Below are 20,455 nucleotides of genomic sequence, written 5' to 3'. Positions count from 1 at the left end.
AACAAGCGTTTAGGGAAATGTTGGAAGGAAAGGAAAAATAAAAAGAAACTTGAAAGGAATTATTCCGGCAGAGAAACGAACCAAAACAGGCTGTTTGGGCGAAAAAAATATATTGGAGCTAGTTCCTTAAAAGCAAATAATTTCAAAATATTTCCAGAATGCCTACTACTAACTAAGCCATTCCAATTCCAGCTAAACCAAAGTTTGAAGGCTAATAAAATTACGAGGGCTTTGCCTTCAGAGAGAAGATGTTAAAAGGCAATTATTAATCTTTGATGCTTAAAACACAAATATCCATCCCAGCTTTTTTTTTTTCTTTAAAAGCGTGATTTGTAGCCGTTCAAAAAGACTGAAGATGTTTTCCACACACAAGGGAAATAAATCTTCTTGCAGAGGCTAAGTAATGCAATTGTGAAGAAGCCCAGAGGAAATGAAAAAAAGGGTCATTTAATTATCCTTTTTTCCCTCGTATGCGTAACTGTGTCCTTTTTTTTAAAAAAAGAAAAGAAAAGCAGGATACTGGAAATGTGTTTTTAAAAAAGCAAACGCCATTTTCTCCCTTTTCAAGCTGCATTTGGGTTTTTGACCTCGCTTTTTGGGGGGGGAGCACAAATCCTAACGTGATTTGCACACACATTTGTCAGTTGCTGAGTGTCTGAATTTGGTGGTCGTAAGTGTGAAAAACAGTCATTGGTCACTTTTTTCATTGCCGATGTAACTGAACGGTCACTAAATGAACTCTTGTTAAATCAAGGACGGCCTGTATAGATAGATAGATAGATAGATAGATAGATAGATAGATAGATAGATAGATAGATAGATAGATAGATAGATAGATACACACACACACATTCCCTTCCCTTTCTTGAAATCTACGGGGCACCGTTTTAGCTCCTCCGATTCGACGTTCAAGTTTTGCAAAGCTGCAACTGGGACTTTAGAGCATGTGCAGAGTGCCGCACAGCCACAAAAGCGAAATGAGGAGGGGGCTCCCGAAGCTTAAGACGAGAAAAAGAGTCTCTCCGGGCTTCACATCAACCAAAATTAACCGAGGGAGTTGGCCTATACGTTCCATTTATTGTAAAATCTGCAGCGCCCAGGAACTCCCAAGGGAGTGTGCACACTGTCACAAGAGTTGTGTAGGGTCCGGGCCTGCCTTAATTGGGACATTGACTCGACCACAGAAGTTCCAAACGTCCAACGTTCCCAGAAAAGATGACGGGGTGTCCCCTATAAATGATGGGCCTCAAGCCAACTTCTCCAGCACTTCCCATCATGCAGGTAGAGAAGAAGGCCGCTTCGTGATCATCTCCTGATCTCCTACACAATCTTTGGACCTGGGGACCAGATTTGCAGGGTGATGCAGAAGCGAAAGGGAAATTGGACGGGGGGGCAAGGATAGTCCTCTGAGGTTCATCTGTGATGCCCTCAACTCCAAGCCAATAAGTTCTCCAAAGACAGTCCGGGCCCCTCCACTAAGAAGGTGGATCTCCTTGAAGGAAGCAGGAGTGAGCGTCTTCTCCGTCTTCTCCTCATCCTCGGGTGCTGCTGACCCGTTCGCCCGTCAACCAGTACGTCCGGAGTTTCCCCTTGCCCTGTGAGTAGAGAAGAGATGGAGGAAAGAAGGTCTAACAGAGTCCAGGCAGAAGGTCCCTCCAGAGCCATTGGCCACCCAGGGACCGAAGAAACCACAAAAAATGCAGGACGCAGAGGCAGCGAGGACCTTCAACCCAGCAGACGTCCTCCTCACCTTCATCTCTATGTCTCCTCGGAGGTCCAGTTCAAAACACCCAAACTCTTCCAGGATGCCTTTGGTGGCCGCCGACAAATGGATCTTCAACGCTGTAATGACCAGAAGGTGCATTAGAACAGCTGGACAGAATATCTGGGTTAGAAGGAATGAACTGGAGAAAGGAAGTAGAGATGGAGACTAGTAGGCCATCCCAGCAAGAAGAACTCCTGAAGGACCACTGGATGCAACAATGAAGGAGATGGCCTTCATTGGTTCTTCTCAAGATGTTCTCCCTCCACCTCGCTTCTATCTTGCTTCAACAGGCTCAGCAAAAATTGTCCTCCACCAAGTAGACTCACAGTCTTCTCCTAGGTCAGTTATTTCATCATCTCCTTAGCTACCTACAAGCTTCCAGCTGGTGTGGGACACTCCAAACATCTATTCCAAGGGTCTTCAAACTTGGCCCTTTTATGACTTGTGGACTTCAGCTCCCAGAATTCCTCAGCCAGGCATGCCTGGCTGAGGAATTCTGGGAGTTGAAGTCCATAAGTCATAAAAGGGCCAAATTTGAAGACCCCTGATCTATTCCATTCCATTCCCCACCTTCTTTCTCCTTCTCCCTCTTCTTTACCTTCGCCGTTGGATTCCATGCGCGAAGCTGTGTTGACCGTGTCTCCAAAGAGGCAGTAACGAGGCATCTTCAAGCCTACAACTCCAGCGCAGACTGGACCTTGAGGAAGAAAATATGATGGGCCAGGAGGGTCAACGAGATGGTGAACATTTCTAACCACATCCTTTGGCCTGACTATAAGGAATAGTCTTAAAACCACAATATTCAGATTGAGCCAGGAATTACAGTGAATTTTTTTTGTTTCCTCCTATCCTGGCTTGTGAAGGATCTGGTTCTGAAGGTCGGTTTCAGAGATGAACGGAATGATAACTTGTGAGAACTGAAGTGCTGATTCTGGGCCTTGATTTAGATCTCCAGGGTGCCATCAAAGCCTGATTTGTGGCTATTTCCCGTTTTCTCCTCCCTTCCCTGAGAATCCTAGAATGTCTGTTGGAGAACTACCATTCAAAGTCACAACCCCAAGGCCTCCTTTGTCAATGCAGGAGAAATCACAACATGCAAATCATGGTTTAAGAGTCATTTCACGGTCAACCTTCATGGTCTGTCAAAGCTCATCAACATTTAGACCCTGCAAGAAACTGGGTGAACATCTCGACTACGTACATCAGATCTATGACATCTGAAGCACCACAATTGCACAATTTAACTTCTGGTCTCTTGCATACTAACCCCTGTGTTTGTGATAAAGACACACAAACAGCTCCTCACCACTATGGATCCCAATCCGCAGCTTGAGTTGCTGTTCAGGCCGATGGTGAATTTTGAAGTTGCGAACGGCTTCCAGAAGTGCCAGGGACATGCGGGAAATCTCGCGGGCGTGGAGTCGGCCGTTGCGGACCGGTAAACCGGACACCACCATGTAGGCATCCCCAATGGTCTCCACCTGGAGAAGGAAAAGAACAACGGTGCTCAACCTTGGTGGCTTTAAGGTGTGTGGACTTCAACTCCCAGAATTCCAGAGTTGGCTGGGGAATTGATGGATGGATGGATAGATAGATAGATACATAGATAGATAGATAGATAGATAGATAGATAGATAGATAGATAGATAGATAGATAGACAGATGATAGACAGACAGACAACAGAGATAGATGATAGACAGATTGAAAGGAAGGAAGGAAGGAAACAGATAATAGACATACAGGGTGAATGAATGGAGATTGTGACTGGTAGATGAGGGGGGGAGAGAGAGAGAAGAGTACCAAGACCCTCCTCACCTTGTAGACATCAAAATTATCAATGATGGCATCAAAGCAGGTGTATAAGTCATTCAGCAAGGCCACCACCTGGGAAAATAAAAAAGGGGGGGGAAACAAGGGCAATGCGAGGGTCTTTTCAATGGGGCTACAATGTTATCTTCCCAAAGGATGAAACTAGAGGTAGCCAAGATTCGCGGGATCATTTCCAGCCCACTTGAGGCCAGATGGAGACTTGACCAGCTCCTCTCCCTGCGACCCCCCCCACTTACTTGCATGGGGGTGCTCTCTGCCGACAAGGCGGTGAACCCCACAATATCGCTGAAGTAGATGGTGACGCTGTCAAAGGCCTCCGCCTGGACCGTCTCCCCCCGTTTCAGCTGCTCGGCCACCGAGCTGGACAGGAAGGACACACAACGTCACGGCCACGAATCAATTAGGGCAGCGGCCAGTATGAAATCAGATGGGCGCAACTTCCTGGCTTGGCCGGGGCTGACCGAGGTCTGGCCTCTGAGGACAGGTTTGGGGGGGGTGGACCAGATGTTCCCCCCCTTCCAAACCAGCCTGTCTCCCCGTCTTGGCATCGCTGGGCCTCCTTATTCCTCCCATCCCATTCCGAAGGTTGTAGTTTTTCACGGTTGGACGTGAGAAACAAAGAAAGCGCAGAGAGAGAGGATCCCTCCCTCACGAGATGGCTGGCATGCACATTTCATAAAACAATAAATAAATAAATCTCTTTCTTGGGCGAATCAAAGCTGGCAGGCCAAAAAGAAAAGAAGCTTTTCCGACCTAGAGGCCTCTTCCCATTTTAACTCTCACCCTGCGCAAAGGAATCTCATTGCATCCACATCGAACTGAAAATTGGTCAAGGTAAAAAGCTGTCTCGGTCAGAGATGTCTCTAAGAAGTGAAAATCAAAGCCCCGGGGCTATAGCCCCAACCTCTGGAATGCAAAGATAGACCGTTCCTGTCCAGGAAGGGTCTATTAGGTGGCAACAGCTAAGATCGCGAGGAGAAGTGGACTTACTGGGGTAAAATCTGGTATAACAGGGCTTCAGCTTTGCGCTTCTCCTCCAGGTAGGCCTGTGTCCGTTCCTCCACCAGTTCCTCCAAGTTGTTGGCGTACTGCTCCATCCGTGACAGCAGCGTATCCAAAAGGTTACTGCTGTTTTCCCTGCCATCAAAATTCAGAGGCTGAAGCCGTCAAATCTGTTTCCCGGCCAGAGACAAACCAAGTTTCTAGTCCTGTCTGTGTCCCAGGTCTGGAAGTTGGGCCTCATCTTTTCAGCAAATCTCCTCAAATCCCCTCTTGATCCTCAAAGCCTGCCGGGGAATCCGCCCCATCCTATGCTCGCCTCCCCCACCCTACGCTCTACCTGTTGAACTTCCGCAGCATGCTTTTGATGTGTTGAAAATCCGGGCGCTCCTGGGGGTCCTCAGCCCAGCACCTCTGCATGAGATGGACCACCTCCTCCAGATTGGAGGGCAGATTTGTCGAGGGGCGAAAGGGAGGCTGTTCCCCTTTCTTGATGCGCTCAATAATCTCTAGAAAGGGCCAAAAAAATGTGGGGAGAATGATGGAGGTTAGGAGATGCCTGGGAGTAAAAAAAAAAAGATGTAGGGACATCACCCAAACTTTTAAAAATTTGCCCAGGTTTTGCCCACTCCCAGGAGTTCCAAAGCAGATGTTACTTCCCTTGAGAAATGAGGACAGATTACGTGGACAGATTTCAGATTCCCACGAGAAACGAGGGCAGATTTCAGATTTCTCGCGAGAAACGAGGGCAGATTATGTTAATGAGATCAAAATCGTAAAATTTCGTCCAAGGAAATGGGGATTTTTTTCCTTTCCCTTCTCACCTTTAGGACTCAGATCCACCCCTTCCACGTAGAAGACGCTGTTGCGCAGGGCGATTTCTTGCAAAATGATACCAAAACTGTAGACATCCCCTTTCTGAGTTCCTGGACAGGCAGCTGTGCCCAACCTCAGAAGTTCAGGAGCCGTCCAGAGTTTCTCTAAAAAAACAGGGAACTGGAGTCAGATGGGGCTAAAGACGCTTCGATCCAACAGGCCAGAAGGATCCTCTGTAGGTGGTCCTCGACGTACGAGCACTCGTTTAGCGACTGTTGAAGTCACAACCAAAAGCGACTTATGGTCGGCTTTCCACGTACAACTGTTGTGCGTGGGGACAAAATCTGTGCCCATGGCAACTCTTGTTTCCCCCCTTGCGCTCTCCGAGAGGACAACTCACTGGCAAAGAGGGCGTGCAAGTCGTCGGTCTCGGGCGCCTGGCGGAAGCTCTCCAGCCCATAATCGGTGATCTTCAGCACGAAACGGCTGTCCACCACGCAGTTGGACGATTTCAGGTTGCCGTGATAGGCAATCACACTGTTGTGCAGGAAAAGCATCCCCTTGAGGCGGAGAGAAGATGGGCGGGTGCAAGAGAGGAGAGGAGAAAACATCAGGGGAACTCCCCGCTCCATGATCCTGGGCCAAATCTCCAGGTCAACCATGAATCCTAGTCCACTCCCCCCGCTGCAGTTGTGCTCTTGATGGCAAAGCAAAGTTTGAGGAGTCTTTGGTGCTCTCTGAGCTTTCTTGCTTTCTTGCAGACGTTTCGTGACCCAACTAAGTAACCTCATCAGTGCTAGCGGAGTTTGGTGCAAATGTTCTTCTAGCACTGATAAGATTACCAAGTTGGGTCATGAAACATCTGCAAGCAAGCAAGCAAGCAATTTGGTTACCTTGATGATGTCACTGGTGAGCGAATAGCGGAACATCCAGTCCAAGGTGATGCTGTCGTTCTCCAGGATATCCTAAACGGACGGGGAGAGGAACATGGGCTTACAAGTCATTTCAAAGTAGTTCTCTGCTTGCTTTCGCCCCACTACGAGGCAGTCCTCGGATTACAACTGTTCTTTAATGAACATTTATCTATCTATCTATCTATCTATCTATCTATCTATCTATCAATCTATCGAGAGAGAGAGAGAGAAATATATATATATATATATATATATTATAAACAAGCAACTCCTATAAAGAGTTATAATCAAACTGTCTCTTCCAAACTGGATTTGCAAAGAAGCTTCAACATTATTATGATCCTTCCAGCTTCTCTATTTGGGCCTGGAAAAAGACAAAAAAAATTAATAATCCAATATTCTCTTTGCTCTCCTATCCATTTTTTTATCCACCCGGTTAGTTGCATCCTTTATCAGTTTTTCCTTTTTTTTTTGTTTTGTTTTGTTTTCTTCCCCACCTTTCTTTTGCAAAACTTTATCTGCAGCAACCAGCCGGAAACCTTGGCATGTAGAAATCGCTGTTCCTTTGACACACAAATAGACTCATCCCCCGTGTCATAAATCACCTCTCTGGAATGAGCTGCCTGCTCCGGGTCCTCTTTTAATTAAAAATGCTTGCCTACCCACCCCTCCATCCGTCCTTGGCCCCGTGCCCAACCGGACCAGAGAAAGAATGGCTGCCCTCCTTCCTCGGCAGAGGAATCCTAAACCAGCTTTGCTAAAACGAAGATGGTTTGTCTGGAGGCTAAAACGTAGGAAAAAGGTGGCTGGAATCGGTTTGATGAAAAGAACGACTAGGGGGGACACGGTGGCAGTCTTCCAATATTTGAGGGGCTGCCCCAAAGAAGAGGGGAGGGGTCATTCTCCAAAGCCCCTGAAGGCAGGACAAGAAGCAAAGGATGGGAACTAATCAAGGAGAGAAGCAACCTGGAATTAAGGAGAAACTTCCCGACAGGGAGGACAATTAACCAGGGGAGCAGAAGTTGCCATCAGAAGTTGTGGATGCTCTATCAGTGGAGGTTTTCCAGAAGAGATTGGACAACCACTTGTCTGAAATGGTCTAGGGTCTCCTGCTTGATCCGGGGGGGGGTTGGATTAGATGGCTCCAAGTTTCTGTTATTCTATCCTTCCTTCCTTCCTTCCTTCCTTCCTTCCTTCCTTCCTTGCCACTGGAGGCTTTCAAGAAGAGACTGCACAGCCATTGGTCTGAAACGGTAGAGAGTCTCCTAGCCTGAGTAGGGGGTTGGACTAGAAGACCTCCAAGGTCCCTTCCAGCTCTGCGCTTCAGTTTCAGCCCTTCCAAAAACTGCTAGTGTCTAGGGTTTTATTAACGCCCCTTGACCCTTCCTCTACCTCTTCCTGGAATGAAAATAATTTTTAAAAAGGGCGGACAAGGAGGAGGAGAAGGAGGAAGAGAAAAATGCCAGAAGATTTGGCCTCCAGCCCTTCTCCGACACACACACACACAGAGACACACACAGCCTTTTTCCTGTTCTCTTTTGCCATCTCTCTCTCTCTCTCTCCCTTTTTTGCACACCCCTGGGTACCTGCAGGCTTCCACGGGTGCAATACTCCGTCAGAACGCAGATATTTGGGGGATCAATGCAGGTGCCGATGAAACGGGTCAAGTGCTTATTCTGGACGTCTCTCATCTGAAGAGGGGAAAAAAAAAACTCCCTTAGTCTCGCTGGTGTACACACACCCACACTCTGTCACGCTTGCAAATCCCACTCTGCGGTATTGTGGGGCCCAGTAGAAAATTGAGTTTGCACCTCACCTGGGCGAAACCTAGTTTTGCGCGTCCCCCGGTGGAAACCTACTTCTCAAACCTGGCTTTGCACAATCACCTGGAGGAAACCCAGTTCTTCAAGTGAAGACTTTGCACATCACCTGGAAGAAATTGAGCCACCCGCTTGGTGCTCAGCTCACAAGCCAAAGAGGCTTCCTCAAGAGGGTGGGCAAAGCTCTGGCATGTTGGCTTGTTCGTGGCCTGAAAACACTGAGGCTGGCTCTGGAGGTGGTTTTGCGGTAGGATTGCGGGAACTGGTGGACCACGTCCCGTGCATCTTTGCTACCGATGGGCAGAAAAGCTCTGGATGCTGGCCAGGTGGTGGCCTTGGCACCATCCTTCTCGAGGGCCACCCGCTCTGTCTCCGTCACGTCACCGGTGGGCCCTGGGTCGCCCCCAAGCCAGCCAGTACATGACTCCACTTCCCCTTCCGTCAGGCTGCTAATCCCCAGCCATTGTGTCTGCCCACCACCCAGCCAAGGTCTCATCCTGGCTTATCTCCTTCCTTGCTGGCTGAGCTCCGTGGCTTTCTCAGCAGAGATACCCCGTGGCTCATTAAGCGGGGAGCAGATGGCTATCGGCCTCCTGCTTCCTCGCTAATGAGTCAGGCGCCCTGGTGCAGGGGGCAAGTCTTGGTGCCAGCCCCCTCCTTGATCCACCGCCCCCCTCCCTGCTCTCTCCTTCTTGCTAATGAGCCAGCAGAGGTTGGCCAGCCACCTCCTGTATGATCCCTGGGAAGGGGAGGAAAGAAAGAAAGAAAGAAAGAAAGAAAGAAAGAAAGAAAGAAAGAAAGAAAGAAAGAAAGAAAGAAAGAAAGAAAGAAAGTAAGAGGAGGGAGGAAGGGAGGGAGGGAGGGAGGGAAAAGGAAGAAGGAGGGGGAGAAAGACAAAGAATGAGAAGAAAGGAGGGAGAGAGGGAGGGAGGAAAAATAAAAAGGAAGGGAAGGGAAGGGAGAAAAGAAGGAAGGTAGAGATAGAGATGATAGAAGATAGAGAGAGATAAGAGAGAGAGAAATAGATACATGATAGATACAGATTGATAGATGAGAGAGAGAGAGAGAGATAAGAGAGAGATGAGAGAGAGAGAGAGAGAGAGAGAGAGAGAGAGGGCAAAAAGGAGGAATAAAATCTGATTACGTGTTTCAGCTCAAACAAAACATCCCGCGTCAGGTCGATGCGCTTCTGATTCATGTGCTTCACAGCCACCAGGTTCCCCTGGAAAAAAAGAGGATGGTGACCCAGTGTTGGGGAAAAGAAGAGATCCCCCCCAAAGACCCCCAACGTTGGGGTGACCTGGCCCAAAGACCCCTGCCCTCAATCCCAGGGCCTTCTCCTTTTCCGACCACAAGGATCGGAGACAAAACTTACTTTATAATAAGCTGTCTTGGCATAAACCTGGAATTGTCCTTCCGTGGTCAGCAAAGATCCGTAATTTGAGCCTCTCTAAAAAAAAAAAAAAAAAAAAAAAAGAGGTGGGAAACAGGAGAGGACACCCCTTTTTTGCAGGAGAACCCCCCCCCCTCCAAAGTGATCAGGGTTTTACTTCTTTCCCAGCTCTTGAAAAGAGATCCCAGCCTTCGGATATTTGGGTTTGGGTCTGTGGACTTCGGCATCAACCCAAACCTGTTTTACAACCCACAAGGGTCCTACAGGCCTACCTCGAAGGGGTGGTGTATACATTGCACCAAGGGGATATGTATAAAGGGCTATGCAAGCAGGGAGAGGACCTACTGCAGAGTCCAAAAGCACATTTTTTTTTAAAAAAAAAAAATTGAAATGCACAAAGAAGAGGCAGTCCGATCGGGAGACCGACAAAGGCGGGGTACGCACCAGCGAGAGTGTGATTTTGCTGCCCGTGCTGCGTAGATTTTTCTCCAGGTTGCTCGACTGCACGTCCTCCCAGCTGACACGCCAAAATTCGGAAGCCAGCTCCTTCTCCAGCTTCATTTTCCTAACCGCATGGGAAAACACACCAAGGCAGAAAAGTATGGTTGGCCCGTCCCTCAATTTTCTTCCTTTTTTTATTTTGCAAATAGGTCATTCCCACCACACCAGTTCAGATGGTTGAAAGGTCCAGAGTCTCACAATTTCCCCCATCTCATAAAATCTTCCAGTTAATTAGCAGCTCGGAATCGGCTTTGCTTTAAATGCATCGCGCAGAATTAGCTTTGCATAAACAAATCTTTTGGGCGAACCGAGGAAGGCTCGCCCAGAATCAACCAGTCATGAATATCCCCCCTGAAAATCAAGTGGATCCCAGACCTGAAGCAAAAAACTTGGTTTTCCATCAGGCGGGATCAATCCTGCCCACTCACCGGTACGCAAAGAAGGCTGTGACGATGATGCCAAACAGAAGCAAAGTCATCACAAGCGACAAGATCTCCAGCAAGGAAAACGAGGCTGAGTGGGAGAAGGAAAAATAAAAAATAAAAAGAGAAGACGGAGAGTCTTGTGAAACTGATCCCAGTTTGGTGGCTTCCATTATCCAAATTTAAACCAATGAAAAACAAACCCCAATTCTTCCAAGCCGGCTCAGTCAAGGTGGTTTAAATCCCTGAATAAATACATCTATATTTGATGTCTCCTGGCCCCCCTCCTCCCCTGTGGCATATCAGTCCACAGTTCAAGTGGAAGAGAGTTCCATAGTCTCTAGTGGCTTCAGATCAAACCCATTTCTTTCCACGTCACCCCAAAGCTCCACCTTTCTGACAAAGTGGGTTGTTATTCTCAAAACCGCAAAAGGGAACATCTCTCGGGATGGCGTCGCCTGGCCAGTGGATCCTTTTTCCCGGGACCATTTCGATCTTCTTGGTGGTCCCGTTGTAATTGGCCACGATCTGCGGAGAGAGAAAGGCCAGGGGGGAATAAGACGAACTTTCTTTGATTTGGGGCTGGGCAATGTCAACTTTAACTCGGTCTTTCTTGGCAACTTTAAAATAGGTGGACTTCAACTCCCAGAATTCCCCATCAAACCATCTGACTGGGGAATTCTGGGAATTGAAGTCCACCTGTCTCAGAGCATGCTGGCTGGGGGATTCTGGGAGTTGAAGTCCACCTGTCTTAAAGCATGCTGGCTGGGGGATTCTGGGAGTTGAAGTCCACCTGTCTTAAAGCACATTGGCTGGGGAATTCTGGAGTTGCCAAGGATGAGAAACACTGCCTTAACCCAACAGGGAGTTAATCTTTGGAACTCACTGCCACCAGGACCATTTAAAAGGGATCAAGTGGATGTTGGAGCCAATCAGAGAGACAATTCCTGCAACGGCTGAGCAAAGCCTCCGTGTACAGAGGCAGGCTACCTTAGCATCGGGCTACAAACTCAGCAACGTAGTGAAAAGGCGCCAGTGGATCCATCGGTCTCCCTAGAGAAGATTCTTCTACAACAGCGTAGAAAAATTTCTTTTGATAGCATCCAAAGCACCATCACATCCCAGCGGGTCTGTGGAACTCCAAGCCACGTTTTGTTTTTGTTCCCCCCCCCTCGCCATTCCACTAACCTCAAACTGTCCCCTAACCGGATCCAGGTCCCAGAGCGTGTGATCCATTTCCCGGTCCCCGTTCTGATCAATCCGCAGGGCCCCCGTGATTCCTGCAGGGCGGAAGATTTTTTTTTAAAAAAAATAAAATAAAATAACCCCCAAACCTTCAAATTGTTAACACTTTTCCCCCCTAACAAGGATACCCCAGGAAGGGGTCTGTGGCCTTCAATAAACATTTTTAAACATCTCCAATTATAGGCCGTCAATACCGATCGATGGAAGAATAACAAGGGGTCCAAAATACTCTAGGACTTGGCCCCATCAGCCGAAGGCGAGACTAGATGACCTTTTAAGATCCCTTCTGACAGATTTGAAGCCAGTCGGCCGTCGTAGCTCTCACACATACACACCCAAAATGCAGGGATGTGTCGATCTGGACCCCAAAATAGATTGGGGTCTATTTAGACCTGGTCAATATAGACCTGGACCCCAAAATAATTTCCCCCCCACTAGTTTTATGGATGGAGACCTAATCCGGGTCCCTCTGAAGGGTCTATATCCCCACAAACAGCCCCCTCCTCAGGGAAAATCCACACCCACACACACCAGCTTTATAAAAATATATCCAGAGCCTGCAGGGAAACTGACCGTAGAAAGTCCGGTTACGCATCTGGAGCGTGATGGCCGTGCTGTTGGCCAGAGAACCGCCCCGGGCCAACGTCTCATTTACCGCCTGAGCGTAGAGCATCACCCCGTCGTGAAAAGCCCCCGCGATGAAATTTTCCTGGAGAATTTAGAGAGGGTCGGGATGCAGGGGGTAGTCAAGGAAGACTGGGAAAATCTTAGAATATTTGGAATTTTAGAACAGAATAGAGCTGCTGGAAGGGGCCTCGGAGGTCTTCTAGTCCAGCCCCCATTTCAGACACGGGACTGTCTAGTCTCCTCTTCAAAACCGCCAGCGATGGAGCGCCCGCAGTTGTGCAAGGAGGTCGCAACGCGCACACCTTGCCCGCTTACGAACCTTGCTGGATTCCCGCTTTGCACTCAGCTCAAAAGGGATGACTCGCTGGGTGGTGTCATTTCCACGTCGGATGCGTGGCAGAGCAAACGGGAAGCCGGGATCTACAAGCCAGCATCGTTTCTCTCACCCAGGGTGGCTAAGCCGGCCTGGAGGTTCAGACCAGGTGGGAACCAGGCTGGAAATCAAGCCTGGCGTTGGGTTCCGAGTGCGAGGATTGCCACTTTTCAGCCCCAAATATGAACAAAATGTGGGGGGTTTCCCCCCAGCTCTTACAGCAGAGGGGGCTGGACTAGAAGACCTCTAAGGTCCCTTCCAAGTCTCCTCCTTACCAGCCCGTCTTGCAGGGTGAAGTTAAACTGCTCCTGGGAGGTGCGCTTGATGTGCTGGAGAAACAGATGGTATTCCGGATTTTGGGGTTCAGCGTAAGTGATCAGCATGACAGCCTGGGAGGGGGGGGGAATCAAGAGGAAGGCAGGACAAAATGACTTAACCCCAATATTCAGGGAGGGGGTAGATTATCTAGCATCATTAACCTAAGCCTACCAGCCTGTTTTCAAAACACTTCCAGGAGATGGACTACAACTCCCATCTTCCCTTCCCCGACGGCTGAGCTGCTGGGAGTTTTTCGACCCCCCCCCCTCCAAACCTTCGGGACAAGTGCCTGACTTTGATTTATGTCACTCAGCGGCTTTTTTCCCCAAAAAAAGTTTCCCCCCCCCCACCGTTCCAAGGGGTCAGATAGACTTCCCTGACCCACGGAGGCTCTGCCGAGCTTGTTTTGCAGAGCAGATCATCTGTAGAATTGTGGAAAGTAGGGACACTAAGAGATCATCTGATCCAATCTCCTGTCTGGGCTGGAAACCTCCCCTTGTAGGTAATCCCGGTTCCTTTAGCGACCGACGGCCGAGAAAAATAATCCAAATTTAAGACTTTTGTCCCTGGTGGGGTCGCCAACTGGTCTCATTTTCTTTGGTTTCCCTCCCCTCTCCCGTAAATGCCTCTTTGCTGGGCCTTCGTTAATTGCTCGCAACGTAGCCTGATATACTGCCACTGAGTCTGGAGGTTCTACTGAACGAAGAACGGGAAAAACACGGCCGCGGATCAGCCTTTCTCTAGAAACGGTCTGGTGCCTTTTTAAAACTCTTTTTTCAGCTCCTAAACCTGCCTCCTTCTACCCCAAAATGATCCCTCTTTTAAGTTTAATAAAGCAACTTTTTATTAATGGCAACAACTTGTCGGCTTCAAAATCCGGCCCATTTATCTGACTTCCTTCCTCTCTTTCAGGCCAGGCTTGCAGTAGGCAAGCCCCTTCCGGTCACTCTCCAGCCCCTCGTCCCCGGCCCGCCCCACCAAAAGTGAGAATCCGAATTCAAGGCTGGAGTGTTTCTATCCTACCCTGTGCCAAAAGGAGTTGGGATTCCCTTCTCCCTGAGGTTCTCTTTCCTCCGTTCTTTTTCCTTCCCCTAATTTCCCACTTCTACGTCTCTTTGTATTTTATAGAGACAAAAGAATAAATGGGTTGTTGCTGTTCGGAAATTCCTGCTGAAGTATAGTTTCTCAGCCAACAACATAGTATGATCCACATATCAACGACATACGTGTTTATAGTCCTGATTAGTATTCCTCTAGCATGAACATGAACATGTCTGTCTATCCCTCCCTCCTTCTATCTATCCATTCCGCCATCCCTCCATCCCTCTCTCTCTCTCTCTCTCTGTCTCTCTGTCTCTATCTATCTATCTATCTGTCTATCTATCTCTATCTATCTATCTATCTGTCTATCTCTCTCTCTCTCTCTCTCTCTCTCTCTCTCTCTCTCATCTATCTCTCCCTCCATCCTCTATATATCTCTGTCTGTCTCTCTCTCTGTCTATCTCTCTATCTACCTACCTATCTACTTATCATCTATATCTATGTCTATCATCTACATCTGTCTATTGATCATCTATCTATCTATCCATCCATCCATCCATCCATCCATCCATCCATCTTTATATAAAAACTGAATTCTTGGCACCAAACGTATGAATGAGATTAAAGCAGGACAAGATGGTTCCTTTCCCACCACCTTCAGACCTGCCTTTTTGATCCAGGGTGGGACAACGAAGCTTGGCGCCCCTCACTCACCTTATAAGCCTCCCGGGCCGCCCCATCGTCCCCGTCCCCACGTCGCCAAGGGAGCGTCCGGTCGGGGAATTTGGAGCTGCGAAGGGTTGTGCCGAAGAGGTCGATGTAGAAGAAGGCGTAATCGCCAGCGGTGAGCCCTTCGCGGTGCGCCTGGAGCATCAGCGCGCGGAAGATGTTGGCGGCGCAGCAGACGTACACAACTGCAGAGGAAGCAGCACAACGACTCACAAATTGGCCCAAGGAGACGGGGTGGGAGAGCCAAACGGGCCAGAGAAGTGGGGGGCGGGGGTCTTTGAAATCTGTGGTTTCATTTCCGAGGATGCTTCCCCACCCCCAATCGTGTGGCGATCGGACAACAAAGCCCATCATCCCCAGCCCTCCTGATACATCATTAAAGAGTGGGGAAGTTTGGATCCAATCTGGTTTCGGGCCTCTCTGCCAGGTGGCAATCTTTGGCCATTGGTCTGCCCTCCGCAAAAAAAGGGGGGGCCGGGGGGTTTCTGAGCCTGTGTTGGACCCCCCCTCTTGAGAAATTTAAAAATTCTATAAATTTAAAATGTTAACTCTGGGTAGGGAAAGCGGTTTTTTTTTTCTTGGTGTGTAAAATAATGGCAATTGGACACTTTCTGGAGGATGTTTCTCAACCTTGAGGGACTTTCAAATGGGTGGACTTTTCTTTCTTTCTTTCTTTCTTTCTTTCTTTCTTTCTTTCTTTCCTTCCTTCTCTATCATCTTCCTTCTATCTTCCTTCCTTCCCTCCTTCCTTCTCTATCATCTTCCTTCCTTCCTTCCATCATCTTTCTTCTTTCCTTCCTTCTCTCATCTTCCTTCCTTCTATCAACTTCCTTCTTTCCTTCCTTCTCTATCATCTTTCTTCTATCTTCCTTCCTTCCCTTCCTTCTTTCCTTCTCTCTATCATCTTCCTTCCTTCCATTCTTCCTTCTCTCATCTTCCTTCTTTCCTTCCTTCTCTCATCTTCCTCCCTCCCTCCCTCCCTCCCTCCCTTCTTCCATTCTTCCTTTCCCCTGGGCTTGCCAGCCTTGACAAATCCCTCGGGCTGATTCTTTGCAAGGGAGGGCCGGCCATCCGAGCAGCCGGGCATGATAAAAACCTAGCAACCTGCCCCCCCTCCTCGCCCGGGCAGAGCCGGACCCCCGCTTGGCAAAACCCTGGGCAGCCAGGAGAAAAAAATCCGGCTGGGGCGGAGGAGGAGGAAAAACACAGCCGGTGCCAAAAAGGACATTTGGACAAGCTCCGTTTTGCTTCCACAAGTGGTTCCTGCTGCAGGTCAAAGAAAGCCACCCCAAAATGAAATTAAATTCAATTTTTTTTCCCCTGTAAAAGGAGACCTTTGCCCTTCCCCCGGGGCAGCCTTAAAAGCTGGAGCGTCGGCTAGAAACCACCATTAAGGGTTTGTCCAAGGATGACGACTTCTTTATGCCAGCAGAAAAGCAGACTGGGTTTTAATCTTACCAACATAACCAGGATTCAGACTGGGTGGGGAGGGGGAACCGGTCTCACCTCTCTGAAGCTAGAAGGAAGCTTCTTTGCACAATGGAACTCCTTGCCACAAGATCCGCTAGGAATAAAGCTCTCTCTGCTCTCTGTCTCGAATCCAGAACCTCATTCCAAACTCCCGCAGCAGAAAAAAACCAACCAGGAGCCATCAAATGCGTTTGGATTTGGCGCCCCAGCCCTAACCAACTAAACATCATTGGGGACCATCATGGTTTGAGGTGTCCTGGCAAGCCCGGGACTGCTCCCAATCCTTGCTGGCCCTACCACCATTCGCATAAAGAGGGGGAAAGGCGCCAGGCCAGGCGGGCACCCCTTTCATGCCCATTGCACACCCGGGCAAAGAGAGGCGAGGCTGGACTTTCGTTCTTCGCAGCCGTGCTCGCTGGGCCTCGGGCCGAGTGACATCCTGTTATTTTCCTGCCGAGCGTCTTTCCCGCCACCGGCAGCCACCAAGGTCAAGGGCCACGTTCTGCCCCCGGGCAGGGTCCCAGCAGACGCCCCCCCACCCACCCCCCTCTCCAAGCCAGCTTTTTCCTGTTTTGCGGACTTGCAAGATAGGGAAAAAGCAATTTTCAGTCCTTCTCCCAAACCTGGGCTGGGGGGGGGTGGCTCAGGCTGTTTCCCAATCCAGGATGCCCATTTCAAAGCTTGGCACGGCTTCAGCCACTTTTTTAATCAAAAAGAAAATATGCATATATATATATATATATATTTGCACCGTTCCTGGTACACCCCAAATGGTTGAAATTTAGGGTGCAATTTTAGCCTTCGTAAAAGCGGTCTCACCACCAATCCAATCTTCCCTGCCTTGTGATTTAACCCCCAAATCTCAAACCTGGTGAGAGGATCCCACTGCTAGAACATAGAACGACAAAGAGCCGGAAGGGACCTGGGAGGTCATCTAGCCCAGCCCCCCGTTCGAGCCTCCGTTGGGCCAAGAAGAATCTCTGATCCTGAACAACGAACTAGCTTTCTTATTCAGCGAGCAATTTCAGCCAGAGGAGATCATATCTGGCTTTATCTGCAGGTTTGGGGCTATTGATATGGAAGTTTTTTTCCAATTAGAGCCGCTGTTTTTAATGATTGCATTTTGTCAGCTGACCCGCATCGTCGCAGATTGGAGCGGTCTATAAATCTCCCCCACAAATAAACCATGGCTAACTTGCCAGAAAATTAAATTGTACGGGGAACAATTGATTAAAACCGTTTCCAGGAACCGTTAGGTAAAATGGCACAAGTACTTGGTCTTCAAGGAGAGAATATTACTCTGTGTGTGTGTGTGTGTGTGTGTGTGTGTGTGTGTCTGTATGTCTGTGTGTGTATATATATATATATATATATATATATATATATATATACATATATGCACATATATACACACACACAGATACACAAGATACACACACACACACACACACACACATTATATATGATTTCGGCTGGATATTACAAGAGATGTCAACTGCTGTTTAATCAGGGTTATCTTTCCCGCCATCCATCCAACATCCATTCTCGGAAATCAGGAAACCGAGGCTTAGCCACTGACTTCTTGCCTTGAATAGAGCAGGGGTGGGACAGATGACCTCGGAGGAGCCTCCCTTCCTAAAGATCCTGTTGGCCAACAAATCTGTTCTCTGCCAAGCTTTTAAAATCAGCAGGAAACAGCCGAAGGCGAAGGGCAGGAGTTGGAGAATAGCAGGAGACCTTTACTATGCAGGGACAGGCCTGCACACACACACACAATTCCGCCCCCAAAAAATCATGCAACGGAGCAAGGAGGGCCAGGATTCCTCCATTTGGGAGTTGCATTTGCAAACAAGTTGCCCTCAGCCCAGGTAGCCCTGCAAAAAAAAGTCCAAAGATCCCTCTCAATTGGACAGGTTACAACACCCCCTGGTACATACATACATACACACACACACACACACACATATACATCAGCACTCAGTTGGGACAATCCCATCCAAAAGGTCTTTGCGGGGCCTTTGGGTGGACCCCTGCAGACGGAAAGACGGTCAACGCCTCGGGTCCCATTCTCTCAGGGGCTGGCCGGGCTAATAAATTGATTTATATTTATTTCCTGGCTTTCTCTGCCAGGAGGCTCATACGCCAGCTGTTTCAGGCTGGAAGGATATCGGAATTGCGATATATATTTTGCAAAAAGAAAAAACTCAGCATATTTACGGAGCTCTGTAGGATATGTTAAATTTACGGGCTTCGCAAGTTCCTTTTGAGGAGGGGGGGGTGAGCATCTGGGAACATTCCTGAGAAAGAGGCCGGAGCCCGGAATAATAAGCCCACAGACAAGGACAAAACTCACACCAGGCTAAGGAGAATAAGTGTCAAGAGGAAGGGGGTACACGCCCCTGAAATTTTAGCTGGCCCCCACGGGGCTTTAGCTCAATCCTCCCTAACACAGGCAGTCCTTGAATTACGTTCGCAATGAGGACTAGAATTTCCATGGCTAAGCAAGGGGGTTGTTAAGAGTGTCTCACAGAACGGCCGTTGATGAGCGAGTCGCTCCTAACCGTACGGCCTTCTTGCCACAGTTGGTAAGCAAATCACGGCAGTTGTTAAGAGGATCACATGGTGGGTAAGTGAATCAGGAAGGAAGGGAAGAAGGAAAGAAGGAAAGAAATAAATAAGGAAAGAAAGAAAGGAAGGAAGGAAAGAAGGAAGGAAGGAAAGGGAAGAAGGAAGAAGGGAAGGGAGAAAAAGGAAGGAAGGAAGGAAGGAAGGAAGGAAGGAAGGAAGGAAGGAAGGAAGGAAGGAAGGAAAAAAAGAAGAGCAGAACAGAACAACCGAATTGGAAGGGACCTTGGAGGTCTTCTAGTCCAACCCCCTGCTCAGCCAGGAGACTCCTCTCCCATTTCCCACCAACGCCTGTCCAATCCCTTCTTAAAAACCTCCCGTCTGGAAAAAGCACCCTCCGTGTCCAGCAGGGGAAGATGCCCAAGACCAGGGACCAGGGCCTTGTCCGACTTACTCCGTGCTTTCTGCTTGATGTACTGGACCAGATCCGTGTAATTGGTGGACATGAAGGGCACGTCTTCGATGGTCATGTTCTGCACCGAGGGCAGCTGCATGTAGAGACCCTCGACGGCAAAGAAGCACGACCGATCCTCCAGGTTGTCATTCCAGTAGAGCAACATGGCCCGGCTGGTCCAGTTGAAATGCTGGCTCAGGCTGACCACGAACTCGCCCAGCTTGGCGTGGCTGGGCCCCGTGCGGGTCAGCAGGGCGAACTCGTCCCTCTTGTTGTCGAAGCCGATGGCCTCGGCCGCCGCCGTCACCAGGGGCAGGTCCCAGTGCCTGGTGTAGCGGCCCACGGGAGCCGTGGCGTAGACGCAGCCCGGCCCCAGGAAGGCGTGGGGGCTGTGGGCCATCTTGATGTCCACGGCGGCCAGCGGGGCCATGATGTCCGAGCAGACCCCTTGGGCGTTCTCGCTGCTGCCGAAGATCATCTGCACCTGGTGGTCCGGCAGGAGGTCAGGCCGGGCGTTGAGCTTCTGGATGGCCAACTCAACGGCCGGACCCACCCGTGGCCAGGCCCACGGGTACGTCGTGTTGTGCAGGGGCAGGACCACGGCCAGGGTCAGGTTGGCACCGGCCGCCTTGCCCGACTGAGACAGTGCCCATGCCAGCACCACAACCTCCATGGGCCACAGCTGGGTGACCCTCATCCCCAAAGCTCCTGCCAAAGATTCCCACCTTTCTCTGACTCAGATTCCTACTTCTGGCTCCAAAGGGGGCAGGGGGCTCCAGGGAGACCCCCAACTCTAATTCCTCGTCTTCCCCCTCCCCAGATTCCTCCTCAAAGCCCCCAGCTGGGCGATGGCATGTCCAGAGACAAACCGGGCACCGGTGCTCATCCAGAGGTGCTACCCAAACTTGCTCGCTCCCCTGCATTGGGGGGGACAGTCCCCCACTCACTCTCTTCTGGATCTGCCTCTCTGGCAGAGTCAGGGATCCCCCCCCAAGTTGCTTCGGCAGCCGCCCAGCAATCTGGTGGCCGTGCCAGGCGTCCCCTGGGGTCCCCAGCCCAGCGAGTTCTCCAGCGCCGCCTTCTCCTTCCTTCCCGAAGCTCCGACGGGGCAGGAATGAGTGAAGCCTTCAGCTTGTTTGACTCTTTTCCTTCCCATTGAGTGAGCAAAGGGC

The 20,455-nt window shown here is 49.5% G+C and overlaps 1 protein-coding gene across 2 annotated transcripts; it reads right to left on the bottom strand.

Annotated features, from left to right (window-relative positions):
- Positions 1 to 1,057: 1,057 nt before the first annotated feature.
- NPR1 (natriuretic peptide receptor 1) lies at positions 1,058 to 20,425 on the bottom strand. 2 transcript variants are annotated; one of them, XM_039363388.1, is made up of 22 exons: positions 19,284 to 20,425; positions 14,780 to 14,979; positions 12,982 to 13,095; positions 12,280 to 12,415; positions 11,650 to 11,741; positions 10,854 to 10,989; positions 10,468 to 10,552; positions 9,983 to 10,103; positions 9,521 to 9,595; positions 9,290 to 9,367; positions 7,912 to 8,016; positions 6,305 to 6,376; positions 5,812 to 5,971; positions 5,420 to 5,575; positions 4,936 to 5,104; positions 4,587 to 4,733; positions 3,833 to 3,956; positions 3,582 to 3,650; positions 3,072 to 3,246; positions 2,364 to 2,462; positions 1,751 to 1,842; positions 1,058 to 1,595 (listed from the first exon to the last, which is right to left on the bottom strand). In XM_039363388.1, exons 1-22 carry the CDS (start codon positions 19,978 to 19,980, stop codon positions 1,533 to 1,535), a joined length of 3,165 nt encoding a protein of 1,054 aa, XP_039219322.1. In that variant the 5' UTR covers positions 19,981 to 20,425; the 3' UTR covers positions 1,058 to 1,532. The 2 variants fall into 2 exon arrangements, with proteins under 2 accessions (XP_039219322.1, XP_039219323.1); XM_039363389.1 differs by lacking the exon at positions 19,284 to 20,425 and adding an exon at positions 16,301 to 16,753.
- Between the last annotated feature and the right edge of the window lie 30 nt (positions 20,426 to 20,455).

The sequence above is a fragment of the Crotalus tigris genome, unplaced genomic scaffold (genome assembly GCF_016545835.1).
Source record: "Crotalus tigris isolate CLP2741 ecotype Arizona unplaced genomic scaffold, ASM1654583v1 scf7180000019553.37968852642:3898890, whole genome shotgun sequence".
NCBI classification, from domain to species: Eukaryota; Metazoa; Chordata; class Lepidosauria; order Squamata; family Viperidae; genus Crotalus; species Crotalus tigris.
The sequence above is the reverse complement of the archived record's forward strand: the minus strand, read 5'-3'. Positions and strand labels throughout refer to the sequence as shown.

Bases quoted from the DNA above. Each gene is read 5' to 3' on its own strand.
- NPR1 (XM_039363388.1), bottom strand. From the start codon at position 19,980: ATGAGGGTCACCCAGCTGTGGCCCATGGAGGTTGTGGTGCTGGCATGG. The intron at 12,416-12,981 runs GTAAGGAGGAGA...TAAATTCTCCAG, and splicing joins TCACCCTGCAAGACGGGCTG to GAAAATTTCATCGCGGGGGC. The intron at 3,247-3,581 runs GTGAGGAGGGTC...TTCCTTCTCCAG, and splicing joins ATAATTTTGATGTCTACAAG to GTGGAGACCATTGGGGATGC.